General features: G+C 36.8%; 1 protein-coding gene across 12 annotated transcripts in view; it reads right to left on the bottom strand.

The window, feature by feature from the left end:
• Positions 1-16,625, bottom strand: part of MAST2 (microtubule associated serine/threonine kinase 2) — a 181,809-nt gene that overhangs the window by 64,124 nt on the left and 101,060 nt on the right. For 8 of the 12 annotated variants that reach the window (XM_019749392.2, XM_019749393.2, XM_074334653.1 and 5 more), the window contains one exon: positions 15,345-15,539. The exons of the other annotated variants lie outside the window; for them this stretch is intronic. In XM_019749392.2, coding sequence (XP_019604951.2) covers positions 15,345-15,539 — 195 coding nt within the window. The remainder of the gene's footprint in view (positions 1-15,344; positions 15,540-16,625) is intronic. 12 annotated transcript variants of the gene reach the window in all.

Here is a 16,625-nt window from a genome sequence, read left to right as displayed (position 1 = left end):
GGGCTTCATGATTTCTTTTGAAATTCCAAATCATAAGCCCATTCCCAGGTTATACTTCCAGACCAGTTTCTTTGAGAGCTAGTGGTTAAAGGGAAATGCAAAATGTCTTGTAATCCCTCCATATTTTTGTCCGACATCCAAATTAAACATTGCATTAGTAGGGGTTTCTGCCTCCTACCCCAATAAATAGCCCAGCTGTCTGGCCTGTGCCCAAATTTCCACAACAGAGAAGATTAGAAAACAACTCCATTTCTAGGAGGCAGCCATGGGTACAGAGGCTACTTTAAGGACAAGGCTCTCACCTTCAGTTGTCAGATCACTATCTCAGTTTTTCAGTGACAGTTAATCGCAAAGCTGTATGCCAGACACTCAAAGGACTAAAAATGTGCAAATAAAAATCAATCTTTAGCCTTCAGAGGCCCACACTCAGGCAACATATACTGACACAGGTTGTCAGTGGCGCAGGAGCCTTTTAAGAATCTGGGGGTCTATGCGCCACCAAAATGAAGGATTAAACTAAGAGGAAGGCAGAAGGTCTGGGGAACTCAGACCCAAAATGGAGAGGTACTGAGAATATCATGATGGCAGCTGTGCAAAATGACTAGAGAATAATCTGTCTGGATTGGAGCAGAAGATAAGAGGCCTCCTGGAGTAATGCCAGTGTGTGCGCATGTGATTAGATCATCTACTGTAACATATTGCGAAGCATTTTGCAACTGTGGTAGAAATTTGGGGGACTAATAAAAGAATGCCATGGTGAATATAAAGCAATGCAAAAGTGAGGTAATTATTACCCCCAGAAAAACAGAAACAAATATAATCACAGCATACAATCATTCAATTAGAAAGAATATTTATGAAATCAAAATAATTTGACATTAAAATAGATTGAAAGAATTCAAAGTGGTTACTTTTGAGAAGCAAAAATCAAGGATGGTTGGAGTGAGTGTAAAAGAATACCTGGTTTTCTATTATAAGCCTTAAAAAACTGATTGACTTGAGAAATTATGTCTATTTATTACTTCAATAAAATAAAAATTAAATTTAAAATGTGGTTGGCTTACACATATGTAAAATGAACAGGAAGGGGATGGTGAGTGTAGAATGTTACCCAGGGAGGAAAAGAAATTTGTAGCAAGCAGTAATGTGATAGCAGTAATTATTCTGCACTTTAATTGGTACAAACGTTTTTCAAATCTAAGTTATAGTAGTATGTTTAAAGAAAACTATCAAATGATCACATCAATCCTCTGCTCAAAATCCTCTAACTGCTATAACCAAATAAATACCTATATTAGTTATTAGCATGCCATTCAAAATCCTTCATGATACGGCCCCCCGCAGATTTGTCCTACACATTATCCTCATCTCTCCACAAATCTACCCTCCATACACTTTATACCCCAACAGAGAACAAGCCCATGCTATTATGCCTCCACTCCGTTGCACATATTATTGCTTCTGCTTAAATACCCTTGTCCTAAAGGTCTATCTGACAAAGAGGATTAATTCTTCTCAACTCAAGTTTCCTTTTCTTTAAAGCCTTCCTTGTGTTCTCCAGGGCAGAATTAGAGACTGGCTTCCATACACTGGCACTGAATCTTGTATATCCTTCCATTATGGAATGATTTACTATGCATCTCCATGCCACTCCCACCACAAAACAAGTAGCTTCACAGGAGAAAATTAATTATCTGCAAATGAGTAGGATGAAAGACACAGTTATTGTTACTAACAAATTTTCAAGGAACAAGTAATCCTTGTCTTATAAAGTTATGCTTAGAAAACAGAATAAGAGGAAAAGCTGCTTAAGTTATTGTATGACAGTATAATTTTGATTCAAAGCCAGATCACAACAGTCTAAAAAAATTATAGGTCCATTTCCTTTATAAACATACAAGTTTTAATTCTACAAAAATTTAGAAAGTTTATTAAAACAAAAAAGCAAACAAAAAACCCCACTATGATGAATTGTCTGTGAACCCCTGAAAGGCCCTGAGACCCTTTCAGAAGGTCTAAAAAGTCAAAACTATTTTCATAGAAATACTGAGATATCATTTGCCTTTTTTGTTGGGTGACATTTGCATTGATGTAACAAAAACAATAGTGGGTAAAACTTCTGGCACCTTAGCACAAACAGAACCAAAATGTTCTAGTAGTTGTTATATCTCTCACCATCACTCATTGCAGTGAATCTAGATTCACTTAAGAATGTACATGATGAAGCAACAGAAACCAAGAAGCTAGAAGAAATCTAAAGTAAAGCTAAGAAAATTAGCCAATAAAATCAACAATGGGAAGAGGAATTTCCTTGAGTTGAAATTCAAACGATAGAAATTTGAAAAAAATGAGCAAATAGAGACATTTAAGATTATCAGAGATAAAAATGAATAAAATTTAAAAAACATAAAAATTAATGAATCAAAACTGGCAATAATGAAACAAGACATTTGGATGTGGAAAATAATTTAATGAGATGTTTTATAAATTAAAATTATAGATATTGAAACTCAGTAGATGAGGTAAACTCTAGCTTTAACATAATCAAAAGAGAATTCGTGAAATATAGAACCCACTTAGAGACAAAAGTGAATGATTGCTATGGTACTAAATGCTTGGACCCTATCTGGGGCCACAGTATAGAGGCCTGAGGACAGACTTAACACCTAGAGAAAAAAACTGCAATATAATGTGCTTTGTGAAACACAGATACTTTCTAACAGTTTTAGTCCACTGTCCTAGTTCTTCTTCTATATGAACTTCTTACAAACATTTCGACTGAGAAGAAAATACCCTATTTTAAAACTAATTAGTAATCCAAAGGAACAAGCACAAAATCTACACAGGCATATTATAAGAAATTAATATTCAGTATATATATAAAGAAATCCTACAACTCAACATCAACAAAAAAACAACCAGATTTTGGGGCCAGCCCGGTGGCTCAGGCGGTTAGAGCTCCATGCTCCTAACTCCGAAGGCTGCCGGTTCGATTCCTACATGGGCCAGTGGGCTCTCAACCACAAGGTTGCCAGTTCAATTCCTCAAGTCCCGCAAGAGATGGTGGGCTGCGCCCCCTGCAACTAGCAACGGCAACTGGACCTGGAGCTGAGTTGCGCCCTCCACAACTAAGACTGAAAGGACAACAACTTGAAGCTGAATGGCACCCTCCACAACTAAGACTGAAAGGACAACAACTTGACTTGGAAAAAAGTCCTGGAAGTACACACTGTTCCCCAATAAAGTCCTGTTCCCCTTCCCCAATAAAATCTTTAAAAAAAAAATAGTTAAAATGGCAAATTTTATGTTCTGTGTATTTAACCACAACTAACAATGAGAATTAAAAAAAAAAAAAAGAAACTATAAAAAAGAGAAGAAAAATGAAAGGGAAAGAAAAAGCAAAACGATTATACACTATGAGATCTACCCCATGCGAAGTTGGTTTAAAATCAACATGTTATACCAGAATAAAGGACAAAAAGCACATGATCAACTCAATAGATGCAGAAACCAAATTTAACAGAAGTCCAACATACATCCATAATAAAGGCTTTCAACAAACTAGGGATAGTTATGGGAACATCTTCAACCTGATAAAGGGCATCGATGAAAACCCCACAACTAACATATTTAACAGTGAAAGACCTAACACTTTCCTCCCTAAAAGAATAAACAAGGCAAATACGTTTGCTTTTGCCACTTCTCCCAAAATGAAATTAAAAATACAATTCCAGTCCAGCATTAGAAAGAATAAAATAGTTAGGAGTAAATTTAACAAAAGAAGTTTAAGACTGGTACACTGAAAACTACAAAATACTAGTAAGATAAATTAAGAAGAGCTAAACAGAGAAAAAGAGAGATTCCATGTTCATGGGTTGGAAGACTCAATATTGTTCAGGTGACAACCCACCTTATCAAAATTCCAGTAGGCTCTTTTGCAGAAGCTGATAAGCTGATAGCCTTTTTAACAAATTATGCTGGAACAAATGGATAGCCACATTCAAAAATAGAAAAAAAAATCAAACAACCTTTACCTCTTACTATACACAAATATTAACTCAGTGATTCACAGACTAAAATTTAAGAGCTAAAACATAAAACTACAAGAAAACAGTGAAGAAAATCTTTATGCGTGTACCGTTGGGTTAGGCAAATAATTCTTACATACAATATCAAAAGCATGATCCACACAAAAAGTTTTAAACATTTTTTTTTAACTTCAAAAGACTCCACACAAGCAAATGAAAATACAAAGCACAAACTAAGAAAAAATATTTTCAAGTCATGTATCTAGAATACATAAAAAAATTCAGTAATAAGACAAAGGAATCAATTTTTTAAGTGGACAAAATATTTGGGCAATCCACCAAAAAAGATCCACAAATGGCTAATAACAACATGGTAAGATGCTCAGATCATTGGTTATTAGGGAAATGCAAATTTAAAGCCACAGTGATCCACCACTACAAACCCACTAGAATGGCTATATTCAAGAATATATCTGGTGTTGGTGAGGATGTAGTAAAACAATTCCTCAAATATTGCTGGTGGAAATATAAAATGATACAGCTACTGCAGAAAACAATTTGTAAGTTTATGCTTAACTTTAAAAAATTAAAAGTTTAAAAAGTTAACTTTTTAAAGTTAAGCATAAACTTATCATACAATACAATTCCATTCTTAGGATTCTACCCAAGAGAAATGAAAACTTATGACCACATAATGACATGTATGTAAATGTCCACAGCAACAGTTACTCAAAATAGTCCCAAACTGGAAACAATTGAAACTGGTGAATGGACTAACAAAATGTAGTCTATCCATATAATGGAATACCTATTTAGCAATAAAAAGGAGTGAACTCCCTACATGTGCTACGACATGGATAAACCTAAGAACATTATGTTAAATGAGAGACCAGAAACAAAGCTACAAAGTGTGTGATTACATTATACGAAACATTCAGAAAAGGCAAATTTATACAGGCAAAAAGCAGATCAGTGGTTGCCTAAGGCTGGGAGAAAATAGGATTAACTGCAAATGGGCACAAGGAAATTTTGGGTTATGGAAATGTTGTAAATTTAGATTATAGTAATGATTGCACAATTTTATAAATTTAGTAAAAACCATTGAATGACTTACAATTGGTGAATTTTATAGTATATAAAGTTATTTTTTTAAATTATGCAGACCCTGAGATTGCAACTGATGTACTTAGTGGACTCACAAATCCGCCCTCCTCCTCCTCTTCTTCCTTCCTGAATAATTCAGTCTAGAAGCCATTAGATGATGACAGCCAAGTGTTTTTGGGGATTTGGGAGAAAGGCACCCGGGATGAGATGTGAGAGACTGGTGGGGGTGAGGGAGTTGTCTGCTTGGAGAGACCAGTGGTAATCAGTTTGGCATGCGGTGTTAGAGACTCAGCAAGATGACAAGGGTATGTACACAGGAGGTCGGTGATTGTAAAGGGAGATTGGCTACATACAGAAAGAAATGCTCAAATAAGTAAATATATTGAGAATAATGGCAGTTAAACAAAGAAGCTACAAATGTGGAAAAAATTAAGATGAACTGGAATTGAAAGTAGAGGTATCAAAGTGAGCTAATAAGTTTCGATATATAGAGATCAAGAAATTTAAAAAGATACATGTGTGTTACATGTAAGGATTCTCTGGGAACAGTGCATCCACACATCAGCAAATCATGCCTACCATCTATCTCTTGGCTTTTAAATACCATTTTCCACTAAAAGGAACCATGCTCCTTGGAGAAATGGCTAATTCCAGGGCTAGGGCAGGGAGGGTACAAAACAAGCCAGCCAGTAACATTGTATCAGGCCAGAAAGTTAGAATGTTCTCAAACAATGATGGAGACATGTCAAAAAGACACAGAAGCTAACATGAAGAGACTCCCCCTGACCAAATATGGTACAATTTGAGCATCAAAATATATAATGATATGAATAGATCATAACCCATTAAATTAAAAAAGCCTATTGAGTTCATGATAATATAATAAAATAAGTGAACAAATGAACAGAGAAGAGAAAGCTTTTCCTTACAATGCAATGCCAACTGATGGGTGTAGAAAGGATGATGGAATGAGCAGAATACCATTTGGCAACCACATAGCATAATAACTCAGCCAAGAAACATCAATGGATACTAAAAATAGTGGGTTAAAATTTGATGACAAATGGGGTAGTTACATAATTTCAAGAACCTTCCTTCAAAATACTTATTAATTACAAAGAAGAAAAGAGTTACTTTGCAGCAGGGAAATGTAGCAGATATACCTTTAATCAAGAGATCAAGGTTAACGGCACAGTAATGGGACAAAATAAAAGCCTGTATCACCTGACAGGATGCAATGAGAACACAGCATCCTTTTTTGATATTCCTACAAAAGATGATGAAGAGGATCAGAATATGCCACCCCAAAATATGCTATTTTGGCAAAGGCATTATTTTAAAATGAAGGCAACTGAAAATCAACAGATGCAGGAAGCGTTCTTTGCTCTTCATTTTATCGGCCTAAAACCAGGCAAAATTTCCTTTGAGAAAGGTGTCTGTACCAGGGAAAGAAAACCTACAATGAATTTGCAAAGCCTTTGCAGGCCTTACAAAAATAGCCCTTATCTTCCATTAGTTCCGCCATGTATTTCCCAGTTACTTCCCCACAATTTATCATCCCTTCAAGCCCAAATACTCTTTCTTCTGTTAAAGGATATATAGCTTCCAAGTCTTATCACTTCTGAGTTTCATTTCTTTTCTGTGAATTCCCATGCATGTAAATATTAATAAAAAGTGTTCTGCCCTTTCTCCTGTTAATCTGCATTTTATTAGTTTAACTTGCAGCCCCCCAGACACTGAACTAAGAGGATAGAGGACAAGTTTTTCCTCCTTAACAATCCATAACCTGAATCTAATCTTGAGGAAATACCAGACAGACCCGAATTGACGCACAAGCTATCAAATAACTGGCCTTTAATTTTCAAAAGTGTCCATGTCATAGAAGTTGAGAAACGACTACAGAATTATCCCAAGTTGAAGGAGATAAAAACAACAATAAAATTGTAATACATGATCCTGGATTGGATGGATCCTTTTGTTACAAAACCCATTACTGGGACATTTAGTGAAATATGAATTAAGTTTGTGGATTAGATGATGCTATTTAACAATGCTAATTTCCTAACTGCAATGGCTACTATCATAGTCATGAAAATGTCTCTGTAGGAAGTACACACTAAAGTATTCTGGGGTGATGGGATATCATGTCAGGAGTTGATTATCCAAGGGGTTAGGGCAGGGGTTGGCAAACTGTAGAGAGCCAGATAATAAATATTTTAGGATTTGAGGACCATATGTGGTCTCGGTTGCATAGTCCTTGTTTTGTTTTGTTTAACGTAAAATCCATTCTTAGCTCAAGGACAAAAAACAGACTGCAGGTTGCATTTGGCCCATGGGCTGTAGTCTGCTGACCACTGGTTGGGGGCAAGTGGGGGGCCTCTTTGAACTATTCTTGCAAACTTGAAATTACTTTTAAAAACTATTTCTGCCAAAGTCCAGAGCAATCAATCACCTGAAAAGTTCTGGGAATGGCTGCAACAGCGGTGAATAAGGCTGAAAGAAGTGGTAAGACTTGGAAAGCTTACTGGATAAAAAGCATTCTCTCTCACTTTACCACATGCTGTGAACTTTCCTGCTGAAAATTAATTGGGCCTATTCTTCTCCGAGGACCACAGCCTCTGCCTCCTATGCAGTTGAATGAAATGAATGGACAGGAAATTCCCACCACATAAGGTTGGGAAATAAATTCTTCATCCTTAAGGAATATTTTAGTATGACTTTTTAGTCAGCTACTATGAGATACCATTTCTCACCTATCGGATTGGCAAAAATTCAAAAGCTTGATAAAATGTTCTGTTGGCAAGACTGTGAGCAAATAGACTCTAATACTGCTGGCAGAAATGCAAAATGGTATAACTACTACGGAGGGAAACTGGATAATATCTAATAAAGCTACACACCCATTTATTCTTTGACTCAGCAACCTGATTCTAGGAATTAATCCTGAAGACAATGAAAATCAATTCTTCTATACCAAAGATCTATTGTTAAAAATGATTTGTGTCTCTGACTCTTCCCCCAGTGTGCTAGTTCCTCAACAGCAAGACTCTAGCTCCAAACCTATCCTACTCACCAAGATCAGGACCAGACCAGCCCTGTCAGAGGCAATCAGAATCAGCACGGCCCCTCCTCCTGCAGCATCCAGGAGACTGCAAGAGAAGCTGCTGCAAGAGGCCCTCACCAAATAACAGTTATTTCTGTGTTGCCTGAGCTGCTGGGCTCCTGCTGCCTGGACCCAGGGCACCTACTTCACAGAGTCTATACTATGTCACAAAGTGCCCCGAGACAATTACTCCTGAGCCAAGAGACAAGCCATGGTTGCCCTCCGCTGGGCAGTTAGGTAGCAGCTACTTAAATGGCAAGCCCCAAGGGCCTTCATATCGGTATATATCCTGTCGCACTGATCTGAGCAAACAATCTTTATGACAAAGCAGAAGCTGGCAGGTATGAAACACTGCCCAAGGAGCTGATCACACTCAGGCCTTAGGTTGAAGGCCCAGGAAGAAGAGTCTAGCTGAGGTGACTCAAGAGGAAGGGTACTTCAGTGTAGCTCAGGGTAACAAACAGGTAACGAGGGGGAAATTCCTTTTGTGTATGTACTGTCGCTAATACATGGAGAGGGAATGAAAACAGCACTCTTTTTGTAAATTTCTAATAAAATAATGGATCTAGGTGATAATTATCAGTGGCCATCACTATCACAACAAGGGCGAGACTTGACATTACCCACCTCCTGACAGCTGTACACTGCACCAACTATTATTATGTATTCTTCTCCAGCTCCCCAAATCAAACCAGGATCAGATCAAGCCAGTTTACAGAATCTATAGAAGTCATAGGAGTATGTTATTAGGTTGGTGCAAAAGTAATTGCGGTTTTTGCAATAATTATTTTTAACATTTAAACCGCAATTACTTTTGCACCAACTCAATAAACAACCTCTGAGGGCTGCAATCAGAAAAATCCAAAATGTAGGCAAGTCTACAAGGACAAACAACTCAGTTTCTTCCACAAATGAAATGCAAGAAGGAAAAAAGGAGGGTGAGAAAACCTAGATTAAAAGAAACTTAAAACTAAGGTGACCAGACTTCCCAATTTGTCCATGACAATCCAGGCTTATGCCTGTTATCCCACTATAATTGTTAATAGAATCCCTTTTCATTATCAAAAGTTTCTTAGTTTAGATAATAAATTATACTGTCACCCTATTTAAGAGACATGTTAACCAAATGAACTGTGTTGGCATAGTTTGAATATTGATTCCAAAAAGCCAACTGTAAAAAACATTTGAAAGCTGACCAAAATAGCTGATGATATTGATAAATTATTGTTTTAGGTGTGCTAATGATAATACGCTTATGTTTTTAAAAAGTCCCTTACCTTTAGAAATACAAAACTGAAATATTTACAAATGAAATAACATGTCTCGGATTTGTTTTAAAATAATGGGGGCAAGTGGGAGAATAGGGGGATGCAGATAAGATAATATTGACCACAAGTTGATTATATAGACACTGGGGATGTAAGACTATTCTCTCTAATTTGGAATGCTTTTGAGATTTTTTCTATAATACAACACTTAACACAGAGAGTAAGTTTTTCAGTAAACAAAATTTCCCCAGAAACAGACATGTCCTCGAAACCTTCAGCGGCTTGCTTTTCATCCAACAGCAAGACTTTGGCATTGCCCAATAGAACTGTATGTTTATTCAGAGTCACCCGAAGCCAGGGTCTATGAAAAATTCTCTGCCATACAGTTTCCTGAGATTAAATCACAGTTAGTATTCTTCATCACTTTATCTTTCCATTAAACAAAAAAGTACTTTCCCTTCCCTAACAGGAGAACCACATCTCTTGAAGACAGGTACTCTCAAGTTGTTCCTTCCCCTATACAGGAGGAGAGAAAAAAATGAAACATCTTAAAACCGTTTTCAAGGACTTTTCTTATTGTCAAAAAATACCCCCTTTAAAATACTAATAAAATGAGTGTTTCTCATTTTAGTCCATGCCCTCGTGTATACCAACAGGCCAGTTTCCAGCAGCAACAATTAGTGAAACTACGAGAGAGGGTAGGAGGGCACCCAAACGCCCTGCCTTATCTTAGGCAGTAACAAAGCTTCTATAGCAGGACATAATGATAAGGGAGACCTAGAGCTCCACGGAAAAATAAGAATATGAGAAAACTTATGGGAGCAAAAGGAAAATCAATGAAAACAAAATGAAGTATGAGAATCAGTAACATGTGAATTTTCCAACCAAGGCAGCAGCAAAATAACTATTATATTATAGCAGCCTGGGTAGTATTCTGAACAATTTTACACGTGTTGACTCACTTAATCCTTTACAACCCTTGAAGTATTATTACTATCTTCACTTTAATGATGTAGAAAACTGAGGTAGAAAGAAGTGAAGTAATTTGCCTACAACAGTGCCAGGATAATAACAAGTTCTAAACACGTTCCTCTTTTAGAATTACTTTGAAAAGCAGTTGTTTAAAAAAAGAAAGAAAAGCAGGTGTTGGTAAAATGAAAATAGTGTTTTCTCTTTGGCAGGAAACAATCTTGACACTACCAAAAAGGGGTTTTCAAAGGCTGCCCAGTTTTGGAGGAGGCCCAAAGGAACACCTGTCCTTTGCCATAAAAGTCTACAGAAAGCCTCTCACACACGTGACACAGGCGGCAAGAGGGCTGAATTAGTACCAGCTGCAAACTTCAGTAGTGAACTTGTGTTGCTGAAGATGTTCAAGCAAAGGCTAAATAGCTTTTTGCCAGACATTGCATGAAAGCAATTCTTGTGCAGTAGGGAGTGGGCTAGAGCTAGAACCCTTCCAATGTAGATATCACCCTTTTTGTAAGCGGGCATTTTCCCGCCAAATCACATCGTAACTCGGGGCTTTTTTGACATTTTCTCGCCAAAATTAGACTTTCCGTAAAATATTCATATCTTTCGATCTATTTGATATTTTTCTATGAAACTTTCAGTGTTTTAGTTTAAAAAGAGGTCTCTATTTATTTACTTTGCAAAATTTTTGCCAGTTCCAACTAGAGGCAATATGATGAGTTTACTCGTTTCCCGCAAAAAATGTGTTAAAAGGATTTCTGCCTGCAAATACTCTCACTTCAGATGAAATCTATGACAATTCAAAACCAATTCAAAACCCAAGCCATTCTATGTTCTAGAAAGTTGCCAATACTGAACTTTTATCCCCAGGAGGCCTGAAGTTGGGCCAGTGAATAGCCAGAGACATACCTGTCCCCTCGCTCTTCAGGGACACCAGTTACACCACAGATCATATCTAGCATTCCTTCAAACATGGTTATACCAACAATACAATACCAATGTCTGAGTGCCAATCAACAGGCTGGAATTATATTCTTAGAAGACGTACAAGTTAACTAATAGTTAGAAGATAATTAATGCAACCCAAATCACAACATATTTACTATGCATTATTTACTGAAATCATTTTCCCCTTCTTTCCACTTGCATTTGATCAGTTGCTTAATAACAGTAATGTTCAACAGGCACATGTACATGGTAAGAATTGCATAGAATTTGGGTTCGTCATTGTGTTCACTAGGCACTAATTCTGTCCTAGACTCAATGTGAATACAGAGAACAAAACTAAGTTATTGGACGACAGTGCAGGGGTAAAAGATAAAACGAAATGTCATAAACCTACAAGAAGAACGGAGGTTTTTAAAAGAAGGTATAAAGGTAATGGCCTGGAAGTGACAATGGACTGTGAAACACCAATTCTCAACCCAGTTTGAGTAATTTATTAAAGAATGATATGAATATGTCACTTTGGGAAAAGAGAAGACCTGAGGCTGCAAAATTATTTAGTTTCAGAAAATACTATACTGCATAAAGGAGTATCTTAGATGGAGAAGCAAAACAGTATAGTTGTTAAGAATATGATCTCTGGAGCCAGAATGCATGGGTTTTAATCCATTTCTACCACTTATCACTATGTTATCTAGAATACTTTATTTAATCTCTCTGTGCCATGGCTTCCTCATCTGCGAAATGCGCATTATAATAATACCTAACTCATAGAATTGGCGTGAAGATTGAATGATCTACAAATTTTTAAACGTTTAGAATGGTATCTGGGAACTATTAAGTCCTCAGAGTTCGTTCACCTATTAACTAAATACACAATAGCACATGTTTCATCAGAAACATTACAGCAGAGAGGTTAAAACCACAGATACTGGAATAAGATTCTGAGGGACTGATGCCAGTTTCTATTGCTTATAAGTAACTTCCTTAACCCTCTGTACCACAGTGCCTTCAGTGATAAAACAGATTTACTTGGATTATCCACTTCATCACTAAAAAGGACTTGTATTACCATCTTATCAGGATATTTCGAGGGTTAAATTAATTTTAACACATATAAAACATTTAGAAAAATGATGAGTACATGGTAAATGCTCAGCAAATGTTAGATATTCTTATTCTTTTGTTGTTTCATTTCTCAACTTTTCTTGACTAAACAAGATAAAACAAATAGTCTGTCCTGCTCCTACTAGGTTTATTTTACCTAACAAGTGAATCTGTCAATCAATAATCTAATGAAGCAAGCTTCACTTCTGATGATAGAAGCATGACCTCAAAATATTAGGTAGATTGGATTTCTGCCTCCTGCCATGATAGGGAACAGAGACCAGATTTACCCTTGTGCCTTAAAAACTGGAAAAAACAAACAAACAAACAAATAAAAAAACAGGAACATGTGAAACAACAGTTTTTAGATGTTGTACAGAAAGTTAACAAAGTAAACCCTAAAATTGACCCAAACTAAATCCTAAGATTGTCCCAGCTTACCACCTAGAGAACATTTCCAGGAAGCAACACAGGAAGGGGGTACCCAAAAAGAACCCATCAGTCTCCCTGAGCTAAAAAGACAGAATTAAGAATTTGGGGAGGCAAAGGTGGCAAGAATTTGGAAGGCAGAGTACCAGAGAGGAGAGAGAGCTTGGCAAGGGGTTCCTATCAAGTTTACAGCTGAGCACCAATGAGCACACGTGGGTAAGGAAACTATTCAAGAAAATCAGCAGGTGGTATACTCCCCAGGGCTCACATAGGGCTAAGAATAAATCACATTCCCACTAGCCTGAGTGGAAAAAAACGCATAACTCATGGCATTGAGTAGAGTACTCAGAAAGTACTGCCTCAGTATTAAGGACAAAATTAGCCCCAAATGCTGCTCGGGGCCCACTAACAAAGTCTAAAAGTAATCCCTGAAAGGATCAAACCATAATATTCCCAAACAATTTAACTGTATCCCAGAACAAAATCCAAGGAGCTTCAAAGAAATACATACATATCCAGCAAACAACAAGATAAAATCATCCTGCCATATCACTAAACTGGTACTTTGCATGGAAGAGATAAAAAAAAAGAATGGAATGAAACACAAATATAATTGATCAGGCATGGAAACAAGTCTAGGAAAGAAAAAACATGAAATTTAACAAGTTTTCAAGCCCAAAGCCACAAGACATTGCTTCAGGTTGTCCTAAGACCGCAAAGTTGGGTAGCCTCCTACCAAGGTCTAGTACCTCTGGAAGGGGCGACTTCAAGGAGAAGCCAGCCTCTAACAGTGTCCTATGTCAGTCTAACACTGCCCTAAATTGTCTGTGGGGCTTAAGCTCCCATATCAAATAATGTCACTTAAGTCTGTATAATAAGCTATGCTTCTACTTAAATTTTTAGTTTTCCAGGTTACATTTTTTCCCTCCTAACAAAAAGCTTAACAAATACCTATTGGTCAATCATACCTTCCTTGAAAATTTTTTTCAAGTGGCTTCCAATATACCTCTGCTGGTTCTTCTCCTTTCTGAAGAGCTGATCCTTTTCAGTCTCTCTTTTGCTAGTTCCTCATCTCCCCAGCCTCTTAAAGTCAGATTGTGCCATGGCTCAAACCTTTGATATTTCTTCATTTTCTATCAATAGTCACTCTCTGGAGGATTTCATAAATCTAATGATTTATTTCACTTATACACTGACCATTCCTAACTACGTATCGTTAGCCCAGAGCTCACATATCTCTAACTGAACATCTATAATAATTAACTATTGCTTGCAATTTCCCAGTCTCAGTTCATGGTAATTCTAACTTTCCAATTGTTCAGCCCCAAATCTTCAGTCCTCATCTTTTTCTCCCACTCTGCATCTAATCCATCAACAAACCCTACTAAGTCTACCTTAAAAATACATCCCCAAATCTGACGTCTTACTACCTGCACCACCATGGGTTCAAACAACTATGTGTCTTACCTAGATTGTATCAGTCGCCTTCTAACGATAGCCAGTGACCCGTATGATCTAAGTCAGATCATGACTTCTGCATTAAACCCTTCAATGGCTCCTCATCTTACTCCGCATAAAAACAAAAATCCTTACAATAGCTTCAAAGTTCTCCATTATATCTCAGACCTCATTTCCCACCGTTCCCCTCCTAACTTATTCCACATCAGCTTCACTATTGCCTCTGTCTAAAACACTCCTCTTTCAGATCCCTCTATTCTGGCTCCGCAACTTCCTTTAGGTCTTTGCTCATAAGTCAACTTATCATTGAGGACGTCTCAGCCCATCTTATATAAAATGACAATCCCTCCTTCCCTTATCCTACTGTATTTTTTCAGTATCACTTATGTCCTTCTGTTATATATTTCCTCATTAACTTGTCTTCCTACACTAGAATCTAAGCTCCCCGAGGGCAGGGACTTTATCTCTTTGTGTTCACTGTTTTGTCCTCCATACCTAAAACAGTGCCTAGTAGTACATAGTATGTACTCAAATAATGTTTAATACATGAAAAGAGAAGCAGAAAGAAATGGGCAGAGGGATATTTTCAGCTTTCACTAAACCTGTTTTGGAATCAAATTTTCCTGTCATATAAAACGTAGCAATTGAACTATTTAATATTTAGAGAGTTCTAGCATTCTGTCATGCTATTCTTCTCCTATGGGGTGGTCACAGACAGGATGGGCACACATCTACCTACTAACAGATATCCTACTTGCTCCTGAAATTTTGAATGTAGCAGTAATCTGTGAAATTTCTTTTACTCTTCACTGTGACAAGGCCATGATTTTTACTCAGTTTCTCCCTATTATTAAGGAGAAAGGTTTGGATTTTACCTATCAGGCCTGAAGCAATCACCCAGACCCACATTCACACCATAGCAGGTTTCCTTACCTCCACTGCAGTGGGCGGCTGGAACAGGGACTGCCAGGACTGCTATGGGCTTGTGGGTTCATGAAAAAGGCAAGAGGAGAAGCAGCCAGAGCACAATCAGCACTATATGGGACTTTAATGAGGGATAGGGCTGGAGCCGATGTGGGTGAAAACATGTGCTGGTTTACTTCAGATCCTCGGCAAAGAGAAGAGATTCTGACAAGGTACCATAGTAGAAAAAAAACAAAGTCAGTGATCATTTTTAATGAAAAAGAAACATTTTCAAAGTGGGTTAATTTAGGCAAGAAGCTTAAGAAAAGTTAAGTGGTCAAAAATCATTCTCAAATAATCATACCTCAGTACCAATGTTGGCACAGATGACCACTGAGGCTAAAACTTAACCCACAGAATTTAAACCAAAAATTTAAGCTTTGGGTATTCAAAGTATTTAAAATTGGCTTCTGGGAAAATATGACAAATTTACTATAACTTATCAACTAGCACACAATAGGTAATATTTTGTGTTCAATGACTAAAACTTCCTAGAGAAATATTTATGTCCATAAAACATTCTCAATAGTTTATAAGTCGTTAGATTATATCTACAACAACAACTTATTTAGCTAACTTTCGCCTAATGAGTATATCAAATAATGTCACTTAACTCTGTATCATAAACTTTGCTTCTACTTAAACTTTTCCAGGTTACTTTTCCAGGTTACTTTTTCCCCCAAAAAACAATCTAACCATCTCTTATGTGTGTAGTCCTAATAAAGACTATTAAGTAAATAAGATCATTAGACTGAAAACTGATGGTAAATATAGATTTCTACTTTGTTGATCACTGATAGATATGTTACAGACGATGAAAAATAATTGACAGGTTCACAGCATTTAATGGGCTATAGTAGTGGCATGGCTTTCTATTCAAATACCATATTAAACTAGTATATTTATTTCCAAGATAAAAAACAAAATTTAAGTGTCACATAAGCACCCGATCTGTTGTAAAATGTTAATTTCCTGTACTGTTACTGGTGACTGTTTGGATATGAATATGTGACATTCTATTTGTGTTTAATTACATATATTCAAAGGAAATCTTTTCCTTCATACATATTATCCCTCTAGCTGGTAGCTGGTTTCAGCATATTTCTCAGATGAGTATACAATATGAGGATATAATAGCATGGGAAAGCAGAGGGCAGACAACTATTTAAAATTATAGGTATGCCCAAATTTCCATAAACTCAACCTATTTTTTAAAATTATAAGAAGTAAAAATATTAATTTGTGATTAGT

This window comes from Rhinolophus sinicus, chromosome 14 (assembly GCF_057876585.1).
Source record: "Rhinolophus sinicus isolate RSI-liver-muscle chromosome 14, RSI-T2T, whole genome shotgun sequence".
Lineage (NCBI taxonomy): Eukaryota > Metazoa > Chordata > Mammalia > Chiroptera > Rhinolophidae > Rhinolophus > Rhinolophus sinicus.
Note: the sequence above shows the minus strand (reverse complement) of the source record. Positions and strands in the feature narration are given on the sequence as shown.